This window comes from Eschrichtius robustus, chromosome 7 (assembly GCF_028021215.1).
Source record: "Eschrichtius robustus isolate mEscRob2 chromosome 7, mEscRob2.pri, whole genome shotgun sequence".
NCBI classification, from domain to species: domain Eukaryota; kingdom Metazoa; phylum Chordata; class Mammalia; order Artiodactyla; family Eschrichtiidae; genus Eschrichtius; species Eschrichtius robustus.
In genome coordinates this window covers 109,601,436-109,617,431 of record NC_090830.1, presented here as the reverse complement: position 1 = coordinate 109,617,431, position 15,996 = coordinate 109,601,436, and the positions used below count along the sequence as shown (strand labels likewise).

At 40.0% G+C, this 15,996-nt stretch overlaps 1 protein-coding gene across 3 annotated transcripts in view; it reads left to right on the top strand.

The window, feature by feature from the left end:
- Positions 1 to 15,996, top strand: part of HPSE2 (heparanase 2 (inactive)) — a 626,583-nt gene that overhangs the window by 455,294 nt on the left and 155,293 nt on the right. For all 3 annotated transcript variants that reach the window (XM_068549005.1, XM_068549004.1, XM_068549003.1), the window contains one exon: positions 4,771 to 4,864. In XM_068549005.1, the coding sequence (XP_068405106.1) occupies positions 4,771 to 4,864 (94 nt within the window). The remainder of the gene's footprint in view (positions 1 to 4,770; positions 4,865 to 15,996) is intronic.

Here is a 15,996-nt window from a genome sequence, read left to right as displayed (position 1 = left end):
AAGATGAAAGGTATTAAACTAGAAATAAAATTTAAAACTAAGAAGAGCAAGAGAGTTGGTGAATGAATTGGTAAGTAGTTCTGTTTACCTTGTATACTCTGCCATCTTTGCCAGCTCCCCAGGTATGTGCTTGATATGACCTGCCAATCTAGAGGCCAGCCGAGGAAGGAATGATGGTTGCCAGTACTGAGTACAGGCTGTTTGTCCACACACAGAGGTTTCAAGCTCATTGCATTGGCAGTAATAGTTCACAGAGAGGTTATTTCTGCACAGCCTCTCCTGGCTTCAGCTTTTAGTTGAACAGCTCAGCCACTTGTGGTGTGATCCTAGGAGATGCTGAAATTTCAAGAGAGCTTAGAGGAGGACTATGATTTACCTAAAATTATCAGTCTAAGTGTTTCTAGAGCCAACCATTCTGCCAGGGTTTATGTGGAAGATGCCAAAACACCTCTAATTGGCAAATTTCCTTCCTCTCTCTTTCCTTCCCTCAATCCTTCCTTTCCTCTCTGATTTGTTTGGTCTTCTGATGGCTTTATATCCATTACTAAACTAGTTAACTCTTCAAGAGAGACCAGTTGGTAGCTCAGAATCATCTTTATCTTCCCAGTGAAGAAGACAGAGGAAAGCAGAGAGAGTTGCCCCCAGGTCACTGGACAGTCTGGTGGAATCCAGTCCTACTTCCTCTTACCCAGTCTTGGTTAGAAATCACCATCTTTACCATTTTTAACAATTTATTCCTACCAAATGTCATCACAGGCTATCATGTCCAAATCTAAATGATGTATTGAGCCCTTTACTACAGGCAGCCACTATCAGAGAATCAAAGCTCTGTAACAGGCAGGAGTTTTTCAAATAACCACAGACTGTTGACATTGAATATTTTCTTAGAAGCTTCACATTTACGAAGGGTAAGTGCAGCAAGCTAATTGTCCAGGGTTACCCATGAAAAAGGCTCAGGTATTTATCAACTCATACCTATGGTTAAATTATCCCCTCTCTTAAAAAGGAATACTAAATTCTGGAAGACCAAAGTTCTTATTTCCATAGTACAATATAAATGTGGGTTTATGTTTGCAAATAAAGTGGCTGAAACTTCACAGTATAATATGGGAATTCCTTTGGCATCCAAGTGTGAATCTGACTCAGACTGAAATTATTAAAAAGACACTGTGATGGCCAGGCTGGGGAAGGAAGGGACTCTTATTTGGGCCAAAGATAGAGGCAATGTCCAGGGCCGTATCTGAGAATTTTAGAGGGTCTCTGCCATATCTGTTAACTTCTCTGATTCTCTTAGAGAGCTCATCTACGGCCATGGCTCCATTCATTACTTACAAACTGAAGAAAACAACCGGGTGAACATTTTCTGTCTCAATTTTTCTCTGTGCTGACTTCTCACATCTCCAAGTACCTGTTGCATATTTTCTCTTTGATATTCTCTGGGTCTTTGGCATCTCAAACAGAATAATTTACCTCCTTTGACAAACCTAAAACCGAGTGTGACTAGCCTACGTGTCCTTGGCACCAATGTTCTCGAAGACATTCTCATTAGCTCGTGGTCATCATTGACTCCCTTCCTGTCTCTCTTATGCTCTACAGAAGCTTTATTTTATTAGTTTGTCACAGGCTCTCACTTTTACTTTTTCCATGATCTCCCTTACTTAGACCCAGATTTCTTCTTGCCTGCACTGTTGAGATAAGATAACCTTGTCACACTGGTTTCCTGCCTGGAGCTCTCCCTGCTCCAGTCTAATTCATAGCCCACAGGAATAGCCTGAGACCAACTGAGAATGATTGAATCCAGCTTGTTAGGTTAAAATTGGGGCCAAGAATAGGCTCTAAAAAGCTTAAACCAAAGTTTTTACTGGAATTCCTCCCCCACATGTCACATGAAGGAGGAATTGGACTATTCCCGGGTCCAAGAAAACAGCCATTGAGTGAACAGTAAGAGGGAGCCAATTTTAGACCCGTGGTAGAAGAGCCTTCCCTGGATCCGAGCTGTGGTACAGTGGAACAGTACTAGTAGTGTATGAGAGCGTGTCCCCTGTCCTAGATAATCACTTCTCAGGGATGTTGTCACAGGCTTACCTACTTCAGACCACATGACCACTAAGGTCTTTTCAAACTCCCAATTTTTGCAACATAATCACAGCCCTCTCCATCTCTCTCTCTCTCTCTCTCTCTCTCTCTCTCTCTCTCTGCCTCCCACCTACTGGAAATCCAGAGTCCGTTTTTGCTCCTCCATAATTCCCTAATTCCAAATCCTACGGTGGATGAACATACTGTTTTTCTCCAGACAGATGTTCCCCTGCTCACCCCATCCCATGGCTTTTCAGTCTAGGTTGCTGCCAGCTTGGGTACTTAAGTAACCTGGAGGGTAGTTTTGGTTATTGAATACCTTTTATGTGCCAGGTTCTGTGCCCAGAATTTCTTCTCATTTTTATCGGTACAGTAACCCTGTGAAAATACTGTAGGGTTGGGGTTCTTTTTAAACTGATTTTAAAGAAGGGGAAACCCAGTATCATATAGGTAGTATGTGGCAAAGCTGGGACTGAACCAAGGTTTTCTAACTCCAAGTTTCGTGTACTTGAGAAAAGAGACCAAAGGAAGGAGGGGAGGAGTGAAGGTCCCTCAACCCTGGGCCGTGGATTTTGTGGGATAGGAAGCATGTTCACGGGGAATCCTACATATTGAAAAAGTACATCTGGCACTTTTATCTCAATGAGCATTAAACTATATGTGTTGCCAGCAAAACTTATAAACTCTGCTGTTTAAAATAGTTACTGGGAGCTAACAAAGAAAAAAGAGGAAACTATAATATATTTGACTAGAACATAAAAGAACACTAATTACAGTACATTTTTATCATATGCGTAATCATCATGTAATATAGTACAAATGTTCATGTCCTTCAATGTGTGTTACATTAACATTTCATGAATTATTTTTAATTTGAACACTACAGTGTTTTAATATGCCTAGCTTTCAGGTAGTATACTATCTAATCACAACTTTAAAAAAATTGGAGGTGCTGACAGTGGAGCACTAATAGAAAGAGGTTTGTGAGGTAATGGACATGGACATTACCAGCTCTGTGTGTTGCACATAATAAATGTTTATTGGATCTAAGTCTAGTATCTGTACCAGGAATGAGGTGAAAGGTCATGTCATTGGTTTGTTTTATTCCCTACTATAAGTAACCACCCAGATTTTCAAAAGCATGTACCCTTTGATACAATCATCTCACTTTTAGAATTCTATACACACAGTCAGGCCCCTATTGTTTATGACCCCATCTTTGTGAGCTGAAAATTAGAGAAATCAGAAAAGAACTAAGAGTTGTTGAGTGCCTACTATGTGCCAGACACTTGAGGTTTATCTGCTTTATCTTCAAACAATCCTGAGTAGTAGATATGTTACTTCTCTCTTAAGAATAAGAAAACTGAGGCCCATCAAGGCCAAGCATCTTGCCCAAGATCACATAGGTAGTAAATACCTGACTTGAAATTTGATCTCAGATATCTCTGGCTCCAAAACCCATACTCTTTCCAATATACAAATGATTTATTAAACATTGGATTCTGTGGAAATGTGTGAGGTGGTGAGGGAGGCCAAGGGGAAGGCTGAGTGGGAGGAACTCATCTCCCACCCTCACTTCAACCAGAGCACCTGGTTGAAAGTGCAATTACAAAAGAATTTTAACCATTCCTCTACATCACATATTAGTATGGGAATTTAACATTAAAAGGAATTTTTAGTACTAGAATTAGAATTATAGTTCTATAATACGTACTGAGAGGTTGGTGTCTTACTAAAAATGACATAATCTATCATTATCCATCAGCCAAGGAGACCTAAGTGGATGGGAAAAGGCACCCAGGAGTCATAAGCATTGATTTAAATTAAATCAATTTAATTTGGAATTTTGCAAAGATGAGTGTTGGGAGGTTTGAGTTAATGAAGGTCACCTAATCCTGGGCTTAGCCTTCAGAGTAAAGATTCACACAGAGTCCCCACAGAGCCAGATGGACCTGTTTTGGTTAAATGTTAACAATGTAGTGTCGGCACAACTTGATGTTTCACTTAAGCTACCTAACAAAACTGGAGACACCACCACACTGATGTGTGCCAAACTTGTTGCTATTTTAGGAAAGGGCACCTGGACTTTAATCTGTCTGACTTATTTATTTGTTTATTCATTTATCCGTTCATTTATTCTGGAGGTGGAAGGAGGTTGACTACAAGGTATTTTGCCCAGGGAAGTGAACTGGAGATGAACTCTTTGAGACCTGCTCACTGCACTAAATCAGATTTTTGTGGTTGGTGTTTTCTTATTTAAAGGTGTAGAAACCTTTCAAAATGTTTGAGTAGTCTTTCAAACCTCTCATATACCTTTATTACTTTAAGGTGGGTGTAGGGATGGTTTGGGAGGGGTGTTAAATTACTTTCCCTAGGGGGGAAAACAGCTAAGCTTTTCCCCATTACCCAATTGTGTTACAGATTCCTGTCAGTTCCTATAGAGCAATAAATGCAGTTTCAATGGACAAAGGCTGAAAAAAATCACAATATTAGCCCACAAATGGAGGTGAAAATAAAGAGGATAAAAAGTATATTATTTGTTTGAAAAGTACCCAGGATCAAAACTTCTTAGAATGTAAGAGCCCAAGTGAACCCTGGGCTCTTTCCCCAGGCAACAGAGACCTGTGGCTAGAGAAATATATTTGTAGTCTCCTGCTCGAGATTTTCTCTGATTCTTATTTATTTTTATTCCAGTTGCTACATTGATGGCCGGGTGGTCAAGGTGATGGACTTCCTGAAAACTCGTCTGTTAGACACCCTCTCTGACCAGATTAGGAAAATTCAGAAAGTGAGTAAAAATCTCTGGGGAAGAAGAGGAGTGAGTTTGGGGGTAAGGCGAGGAAAATGTCACAGGGTTCCAGCTGGATGTTAGCACTGTGGGTAGAAAAATAGTGCAGTCTGGATTTGCATGGCCAAGAGGTACCTCTCACAGCTGATGATTGCCGTTTATTGCTTTTCAGATTAAGAAGGGGTTGAATGTACCATATCCAAGTTTAAAAGCTTCTCTATTTTAATAACAAACATTTTGTAACAGTTGGCTTCTAAATTGTGAGTTTCTTAAGGGAAGAATAGGTTTACTTTCTTTTCGCAGGAGTTTATTTTGGGTTAGTTTAAAGAGAGAATGATTACATTCATTCAGTGGAATTGTGGTCTGGGGTATTGGCAATTCTGAGCCACATTTACACTATTCCTAGGTGTCTTAGAATCAGCCAGGTAACATCTTACTTTTGTAGAGATGTTGGGGAAGATAAGATTAAATTAAGCAATTGCATGTAGGTCCTACTGGCACGACACCTGTGGTTAGTAGTCCTCAAACTTGAATACAATCAAAATCACCAGAGGTTGCTTGTGAAGTTTCCAGTCTCACTTCTGATGTTCTGATTTAGTATGTCTGGAATGGATCCCAGACATCTCTATTTTTAATAGTTATCTGTCAAGTGATTCCACCCAATGCAGATCACGTTTTGAAATACACTAGATTAGTTAATTCTGAACTGTGAGGATATTATGTCTACAATTTCCATCTGCCTCTACAAAATGGTGATATCTCATCTTTAGTTTCCTAGTCAGGTCCTTTTCCAGGGAATGAGGACCTTTTGAACATTCAGCTTTCTTTTGAGCAAATTAAACACATCTTTGCAGAAAAATAGCAACAGGTAGGCCCCCATTAATACGGGATGAATGAGGGGAGTTCCCTGGTGGTCCAGTGGTTAGGACTGCATGCTTTCACTGCCAAGGGCATGGGTTCAATCCCCGGTCCGGGAACTAAGATCCTGCAAGCCGTGAGGTGTGGCCAAAAACACAGAATATATATGGGATGAATGAATAAATGAATGGGCAAATAAATGAATGGCTCATTATAAAATTAGTTGTGAAAAAAAACTATTTGGAGCAATCATAGAAAAGCACTTTTGATTGCTAAAGGGGAGGTCTGTACACTTTTCTGTATTCATACCAATGCCATACTCAGATTACAAAATAGCTTTTTGAGTCTTTAGAGGCTGGGAGGCCTCAGGACTTCTGAATTTCTACATCCCAGTCTGGTCCCTCTGGGGATCAGGTGCACTGACCAGCACCCTTATCTGTCACTGTCTCCTACTAGGCAAAGTCTAGGAGAACTAAATGATTTGGAATATCTCTGTCAGTCCCTTTGACATTCACTTAGTTTTTAATATTTAAATATTTAATATTTACTGAGCTTTTAGCAAGTACCAGGCAAAGTGCCAGGTGCTGAGGATACAAAATGTAATAAGACATGGTCTCTGCCCTCAAGGAACTCACAGTTTTAAGGTTTAATACTTACTTCGAGCAGGTTGAAAAACATATTACCTAATGGAGTAGAATGTCAGCCTGTTGAACACTACAGTTTTCTAAGCACATTATGCTAATCCAATATTAGTTATTGGTCTCTAAAAAGAGGGGAGGAAATTTCTTTCATTCATTCATTCTTTCATTCAGTAGATATTTATTGAGTGTTTACTGTGTTCCAGGCACTATACTAAGTTTCTGTATTACAACAGTGTACAAGACAACAAGTCCTTATATTTTTGGCTTTTCCAGTTTTGAGCCTAATGATCTGATCAAAGGATTGTCATTGGAAGTAAAATGATTCAGTGGTATCATGGCACTGTGAGTGAAGGTTCTGTGTTCATGTAATTCTTTAAGTAGAATAGGTAGCTCTAGGTCAAAGCCAAGACAAGTGGATTAGGAGTTAGGTTCTTCCCTTTCTCCCCACTACCCAGTACTCTCCACCACCGCATACACCTTCACCATCACAGAATGTTCAGAGACTGAAATAAGTGGCTAAACTCACCTCCTGAATTGGCCAGGCAAGGCCAAAGAAACTTAAAGGGCTCAAACCCTGTGCTCAATTGAAATTCAGACCTTTAAAAACATGTTTGCTGGACTTGGAAGGGGAGAGCTAAGTGCGGTTGCAGGGAGAAGCAGTGGAGTCCCCAAGAGAAATAACCTGTATCCAGAAGGCACCTGGCAGGGGACGGCTAGAATTAGCAGTAGGACCTGGAGTCACCTTTTGGCTGTTGCAAATACAACATGCTCAGAGGTCCCCTCAGGCTTATGTTCCTGTTCCGGTAATGTCTTGCTGTGCAACAAATTACCCCAAAACTTAGTGGCTTTAAACAATCATCTATTATGACTATGAATTCTGTGGGTCAGGAATTCCCATAAGGATAACTTGTCCTTGCTCCATTAGCTTCAGCTGGAAAACTCAAAGACTGGGGTAATTCAAAGGCTGGCGACTGGAATCATCAGAAGGCTCGTTCACTCATGTGTCTGGCAGTTAGTTGATGTCAGTTGTCAGCTAGTACCTCTGTGGGGCTGATAACCGGAATGCCTCTTTGTGTAGCCTGGGCTTCCTCCCAAGGTCTTAAAGTCAGATGCCCAAGAGAGAGAGCCAGGTGGAAGCTCTATCACCTTTTCTATCTACCCTCAGAAGTCATAGGGCATCACTTCAACCACAGGCTATACATTGAGACAGTCACCAAGACCCATAGAGATGTAAGACAAGAGGAAATAAACTTCTCTGGATGGGGGAGTGGCAAGGTTCTGGAAGGGCATATAAGACCAGAAATATTTTTTCAGTCATTTTTGGAGAATACTGTCTGCTAAAGTTCCATGCTCCGTGTTTCATTTAGTAGCTCATTCAGTTATTTCTCTGACTGGTTTTCTTTTTTCCAATTCTCTTTTGCAAAGCTCTTGCCAGATATTGCCTTAAACGGGTATCTGCTAGGGGTGTTGCTGGATCACAGATTCCTTGAGGTTTGATTCATGGGCTAGACCTTTTATTGGCTACAGCAGCCTGGACCCAGTTGTTAGGGCCTCGAGGATGAGAGTCTCTACCACAGCCCAGGATATGCCAGGTACTGGCCTGACTTAGGCAGATGAGGGCTGGGAGACCAGAGAAGGGTCACCAAGATTTTCCAGTTGAAAAGTTACTTTGGCTGTTCCTGAAGTCCCCTGTGGATGGGTGGGGGTTTGGGGAATTAGATTCCAGGGTACAAACTGGGGCAGAGTGATCAAACTTCTTTCTTTCGAGCCCCCAAAACCAGTTTGGAGATGGACCAAGTAAGATTTTAATATGTATATACCTGGAACTCTCATCCAAAAACTAGAAATGGAATCTTTGTTTCTTTTCTATTTTGAGAAGTTCAGAGAAGTCCTAATGACCTCTCCTTAGGTCCACAGTAATGGAAAAAAGGGCAAATTTCCCACCAAAGCAGATTCATGTGAGATTGGTTAGATAAACCAGTGGTGAGGCTGTCTGAAGAAGAGATACGATACAGAATTTGAAGTCTAGTGGCTTGGGTTGTATGACCTTGGGCCATTCACGTAACTTCTCTGATTTTGTTTCTTCATCTGTAAAATGAGGATGCTAAAAATACAGTCAGCCCTCTGTATCTGTATCCATGTGTTCTGCATCTGTGGATTCAACCAACCACAGATTGAAAATATTCAAGAAAAAAATTTTCAGAAGGTTCCAAAAGGCAAAACTTGAATTTGCCATGTACCGGCAACTGTTTACATAGCACTTACATTGTATTAGGTAGTATAAGTAATCTAGAGATGATTTAAAGTACATGGAAGGATGTGCATTGGTTATAATACAAACACCATACCATTTTATATATGGAACTTGAGCAACTGCAGATTTTGATATCCACAATTGTTCCTGGAACTAGTACTCGACAGATAGGGACCACTGTACTATCCTCCTTCCCTCTTAGGGAGATTAGGAAGGTCACATGAGGCCCTGTTTTGTTAATTGCTAGTGAATGCTAGTTCTTATTGCTATTATGATTGTTGTTTCAGTTATTGTGGTTATTTTTAATAATAATTTATGTAACTGGAGAAGCTTCATGTTACCTTTATCCTCAACTTGTTCTTTGCTTTTTTCCTCTTTCCTCTTTCTTTGAACCCTGGAGAATATGATAGGTGATATTTTTGGCACCTGAAAGGCAGTGCTAAAAACAGTTGTGGTTTCCAAATTTGGACTGCCACTTAAGAATTTTCAGTTTTCTGAGCAGTGGGTGAATTCTGGTTATGTGAGAATCTACATGATGCATTTGAAAGCCTAACAGAGACAATGTTTGGACAACCCACTCCTTTGGATGATCCACACACTCTCTCCCTTCCATTAGAATGAGGATAATCATCTGTACTTTGGGAGATGAGTCAAGGGAAAGAGTTGAGAATCTCTCAATGCAGGCAAGAGTCAGACGGGAAAGTGAGAGATGTTCAGGATACAGTGCAGATGGTAGAGCGTGGATAGCTGGGCTGACTCCAAAACAATAACATAAGAACCAAGATGAACCACTTCGGCTTAAGTCACTTGGACTCTATGATTTGTGTCTTCATCTCCTAGAGGAATCAGAGGAGGAAATAGCACTTCTTGATATTATTTTCAGCAATTCAGTAGGCACAGGAAGGAGTTGGTGAAATCCCAGTCATAAGGGAAGTATTTCCAGAAGTACTGTCCTTATGATTGCATTTTGAATACTAACTAAACTGAACAGTTGGCTTCCCTAATATTTGAAAATTTCCTTCCTTCCTCCCTTCCTTCTTTCTTCCCTTCCTTCCTTCATTTATCAACTGTTTATAACATTCTTGTATCTTCCAGACTCCTGAGGATAAAATGAAAAGCAAGACTGATGTGGTGGTTATCCTCAAAGACCTTATGGTCTAATGGGAAAATAGTTAATGAAGCAAGCAATGATAGTAAGATGCAATGATTCCTATAACAGGGGATGTTTAGGGTGCTACAGGAGCCCATGGTGAGATGTATCTACCTTAGTTTGTAAAGGAAGGGAAATTGGGCAAGTCTTCCCAGAGGAAGTGACATTTAGGCTAATTCTGAAAGGATAGACACCTTCTAATTTATACAGTTCTTCTTAGGGTGTGATCAGAGGACTCCTGGTGGTAGATGTATATGGTGGAGGGAATGGTTTACATGATTTATAATATGATCATGATCATTCTTTTGTTAATATCATCATTGCTTATGATTGCTTATAATACTTAATAAAGATTAATTCTTTTGAAATCTCAATAAATGCAGTAACATTATACCCCTTTTTCCAATATATCCTAGTTGCAGTATCATGGAAGTAGGTAAGGCAGAGGAATATTTAATCCTTTGGAAGTAACAAATAGATTAAAAGGGAAACTTTTTTCTCAGCCAACTGCTGGTTTACCTACTTATTGTATCAAAGTATATCAAAGGGGAAGAGGGTAAAAGAATAACAGTTATTCTTGAGGATCATAGAATAACTGGATGCACAACTAAAGGAAAATGAGGACAATGACAATGTTAACCTTCTCTAATGAAGAAAACTGGAAAATGAAAATACATTAGTAGGGTAAGAACAGTAGTGTCACTACTGGAAAAAAATCACTGTTTCATTGATTGATTCATTCATTCACTCATTCATTCATTCATTCATTCAATAATGTTGATGGCTTATTTCAATGTGCCAGTGCCTACCATGGTGCCTGTCACTTGGCAGGTGCTCAGTCAATATTGGAGGGAGGCAGTTAGGGAGTGGAAGGTGAATGAGCAGAGTAAAATAGTGGGAGAAATGTAAAAGAAGCAAAGTAATGTCTATGCCTCAATCGCATTTGGATCTGCTATCTCGGCTGTTCACATGCAAAAGAATCTAGTCTGCTACTAACTTTGTAACATACTGTTGAATAGATAGATATTGATTTAGGCAACCAAAAATGGGCTATGCCTATATGTAGGCACAGTAGGAGAGTATCTTCTGGGTATATGCTTAAGGGTGAAAGAAAGTTCTCTTTGTGGCTCAAAGTAACATTTCAGTCAGTTTGCTAATGCCAGATATTTCATTTTAGAAAAATAATTTTTCATTCTACATTAGGGGGAGGATGCAGAATGTAAATAACTTGAGAAGAGGCAAACTACACTGATTTAAAGTCACACTAAGGTGTTAATATCAAATAGTCCTTTCCCAAGAGCAGGCTTTTTTCTTTGCAATAATTTTAGTTTACTTAAAAAATTTTTTTAAATTGAAGTATAATTGAATTACCATGTTGTGTTAATTACTGCTGTACAGCAAAGTGACTCAGTTATACATATTTGTGCATTCTTTTTCATATTCTTTTCTATTATGGTTTATCACAGGATATTGAATATAGTTCCCTGTGCTATACAGTAGGACCTTGTTGTTTATCCATTCTATATATACCAGTTTGCATCTGCTAATCCCAAATTCCCAACCCAACCCTCTCCCACCCGCCTCCCCCTTGACAACCACCAGTCTATTCTCTATGTCCATGTTTCTGCTTCTGTTTCATAGATAGGTTCATTTGTGTCATATTTTAGATTCCACATATAAGTGATATCATATGGTATTTGTCCTTTCCAAGAGCAGGTTTTGATGGAGGGGAAGAGAAACACAGGGCAAAGAAATACTTAAGAGAGTCGGAGGACCCTAAACACAAACTGTGCCACAGTAATACCTTAGGTGACATCCAGGTGTGAGTCTAAGTTTTATGGGGCTGGAAGCTTATACAATGGGGACCTCTTTAAGAAAAAGAAAAGAAAACAAATTTGCATGTTTTAGAAATATATCTGACCATATTAACACGTTATCAGGGCCCTTCCCAGGACATTAGTAGAGGCCTGTGAAAATGGGGAGCTGGAAGTTGATGAGCTTCCCAGTAAATTAGCCTCTGTGACTCAACTTGGCTATCTGAAAATGGGAGAATATGTCCCAAGGGAAACTTTGGCTCTTCTCTTTCAGATATAAGACGCTGATTATAAATAGGGGAATCTATCTGGAAAGGTATGTTTACCACAAAAGAGCTCCAAAGTTTTGGTCAGTGTCATTCCAAGAACCACATTTCCTTGATTCTTAAACACAAACAATTATAAAATGTAGCATCAATTTAATAATAGCTGAGGGGAGAGAGTAAACAACTGGCAAGTTTCTTTTGATGAAAAACATTCTGATTTCAAAACCATTAAAATGTGGAAAATGCATCATCAACTGACAGAAATATAGTAATTGTATCACCTTTTAGGCTACAAATGCCATCTGTTGAGTGCATCATATATTACTAACCCATTGAAGAAACCAGTAATTTTTTTCAAGGCCACACTTGCTAAGTAGTAGAATTAGAACTCCTAACTCCAGGGCCCACATGCTATCCAATACACCGTTCTGAATCTCCCATGCTTGTTAACCATTAATTTTGTAGCCCATGGAATATTTATATTCCTGACCATCCAGGATTAGGAAACTTTTTTAAAAAGAAGAATACTGAATGTTCCTAGTGAAAGAATATCAAATTGACCTCTTGGCCAGTTGATATAATCTGGGGTGGGTGTCCTAGAAGTGAAAGCTGAATGAAAGTTGGGTGCCACAATCTTAGGTGATATCTAATATTATCACAATATTAGATTGTGGAAGCGGACAAGGATTTTCAGGGAGTGATTTGCATTCATTCATTGGACTCCATTCGTACGTTTCATGTGCACATGTATAGTGAGGTCCTGCTGTGTGGAAGGCAATGACAATATGAAGGACATATTGGGGGAAGGACCCTGAGAACAAACTGCTACTTGGGGCAAAAATCTTCTTCAGGAGGAAAAGGCAGCTTGGGGTGACCTTCTAACATTTCCACATGGAAGTGGGCAGATTACAGGGTTTGTCTTGAGCGAGAGGAAATTGCCTCTGAGGCTGGTGGAGCCTATGACTCGTCGGTAGGTAGACAGTAAGCCTGAGGGGTTGGTTAGTCATAGAAGAGGACTGGAGAAGGGAAGAAGAGTGTTTTCTGTGCAGGTAGCTGCTGTCCAGTCTTTCCCTCCACCAGCACTTATCCTTGAACATAGTCATTGCTTTGGGACTGTGAAACTTTCTTCCTCATTTTCTTGCATATGGTCATAATTTCCTTGCCTCCCCAGTGACTTTCTTTTTTGTGTATTTTCTTATTTTAATTTTATGTTTAGTTGCAGTTACACTCGATTGCTTTTCTGCAGTTTGAGATAACAAGAGCAGAGAATACAATTTTAAATCCTAAAAATGACACAGAAACAGAAGCCACAAATTAAAAATTGATCTGATACCAAAAGAAAATGGGCAAATATGGCACTCTGGAACAGGAAGATGATAAAAAGAAATTTTACAGAAAAAAATTAATGAAACTGACAGGAAGTACATTAGACAGAAGAAATAAATCAGGAAGAATGTGATGAGATATTGGAATGGCTGAGCTCCGAATAGCTTGGCTTGTCTAACCTGAGAAGGACATATTAAATATGGAGGCAGTTTAGTGAACCAGAAGCTTCTAGGTCTCCTCAAACAGGAAAATTCAATTTGAAAGTGAACAGAGTCCCGAAATGGAACTGTGAGGATTTGATGTTTGCTCTTATGGTTTTGAGGGAATTAGTTATCTTCTCTGATATCTACTCAGCATTTCCATTGGTAAAATATTACCTCTCTCACTTATTAACAAGTAAACTACTTCATTGTCTCATTATTTAACAAGTTTTTAATAAACAAAGTGGCTGACAAGCATTTTATAGGGCATGCAAAATGGAAAAAAATGTGGCTTTCTCAAGCTGCTTATGGTGTAGGAGGGTTGGGCAAACAGAAAATTACAACTCAGTATAATAAGGTCAAGGATAGTGATAGGTTCCAAGAACTTTGGAGGCCAGAGGAGAGAATTAATTTTCTGAAGTTTTGAGAAAAGTTTCACAGAGGAGGTAACATTTAAAATAAGCCTTGAAAAAGAAAAAAAAATCAGACAACATGGATGAGGAGTGAGTAAGGGAGAAAGTGATCAGCAAAAACCTAAAAGAAAATCATGTAGTTGAAAAATGGTGAGTCCATTTTGTGTGGTGAACCTCAGATCTTGTGGGGATGGAGAGGAGAAAAGGTAGCCAAGGGGTAGTTATGAAAGGTCTTAGATACCAAGTAAAGGAGTTGGTATCATATCCCATGGATCAGTGTTTATCACCACGATTTCACCATGTTTAACATGCTCCCATGGACAAGTGGATAAAATAGACTATGGGGCTGTGTGTAGTTTACTGGCTCCTTTGCTTTTTTTTCCATGTTAAGGAAACATTTCATAATTCTGGCGAATGAAAAGAATGTTATTGTGATAACATTGAATCTACTTTCTTTTATTTTTAAGTAATCATTTCCCAAATCACTGCTTTCAATATTATCTGAAACAAGTCATTCATAGCACATCTGCCAGCTAGTCGCACAGACCACTCTGTGAGCACATCATTGAGTTCTGCTGCTGGTAATGGAAAGCCACAGAGGTTCTGAAGCTAGGGAGAAACTTGTCAAGTTAACAGACAGCAGTGCTGTAGAGGATAGTCTTGAGAAGGATACACTTTCAGGAAGACCAAGGGAGAAATGATAAGGTCCGGAACTCAGGAAGGGACAGTGAGTGAGAAAGGAGAGGGCAGAATGGAATGATCCTGTCCTCTTCTAATATAGTAGGTAGCTTAGAGTCAAAAACACACAAGAAGGATGGAAAGAAAAATTGGAACATTACTGAGCTCTCACCTGGACCTCTTATAAATACAATAAGGAACAAAGAGGCAGGGGCACCCCCAAGAAGAGCTATGTGCATGGGTAAGGTTTAAGAAGCTCCCTAAAGCTATTCAGCTCCTTTTAACCAGTGACATAGGGGACCAGTTCTGGCTGCTTAAAGAGCTACTGCTCTTCCTGAAGTCCTGGGGGAAGTTGATTTCCAACTATATGAGATGCTGGAATTAATGGACTCCAGCGTCTTTTGGAGGGTGGGCCTCTTGCCAGGGCTGATTAGACCCTCTGGCCTGTCCACTATTCCTGTTTTATTGCTTCCTGTCTCATTAAGGAAGGTGCTGGGTTTGGATAACCATAAACAACATGTCTGCTGCTACAAGGCTACCATCGCTTGCACACTGAAACCAGGCTCTCAGGATTCTTTTTTAAACAGATCACAGATTGAGAGAAACAGGAAAAGGAAGCCCAGGTTTGAAAATATGCCACAAAAATGGTTATTTTCCTATTTTTACTGTTTTCTTTTTTAAAAAATATTCAAAGTGGTAGGGAAAATAAAACTTAAAAAAAAAATCAATACTGTTTTTCTCTCTCACCCCTCCTCTCTCAGTATAGCCACACGAAGCAGTCCTGATGTCCTCAACCCCTGAAATGAGAGGGAAGGGAGTTTGAGGGTTTCCCTTCATACCACCCTGCCCCCAGCTGGCCCAAGGATTCTGAGCAGCCACTGGCAGCTTGCTAAGCTGTTCTGTGGATGCCTCAAAGCTCCCTTGTCCACATGGGCCCAAGGGCTGAAGTCTACTGGGGACAAAAGAACTGCTAAAAGGGAGCCAACCACTCAACTCCCCTCTCCCTTCACTTCAGTAATCTCAGCATTTGTACTTCTTCTCCCTCCCCAGACAATGTGTTCCTTAAAATAACCTTCATTGGCACATCATTTCTCACCAGGAACTGTACCCTTGTTCTTTCCAGTCCTCCAATTTTCTCTCTTCCAGCACAGGGGGGATCATATTTACTCAGAAAACCACAGTGCTGAACCAGAGCCCTCAGCTTCTTAGAGTTTCGCTTTCTAAGGGAATTTTTCAGCTGGTTCCATCTGTTTTTCCTGATTTTTTCTGTTCTCTTCTGCCCATGCTAATTTCCTCTACAGTCCCAACCAGCACCCAGCCTCAGTACCTCCCCTACACGTTACTATGATGGTCTTCTCTGCTCATAGTAGACACACAGTTCATTAAGCATCTCACCATGTCCCAAACAGTCAAGGCTCAGAAAATCCTTTTTGATTCATACCAACTACTCCCAGAACTTTTATCATTGATACTTTCTAGGAATCTCTACCCCACATAACATTTCATATAACTGGTTTGGTTTTGTATCAAAG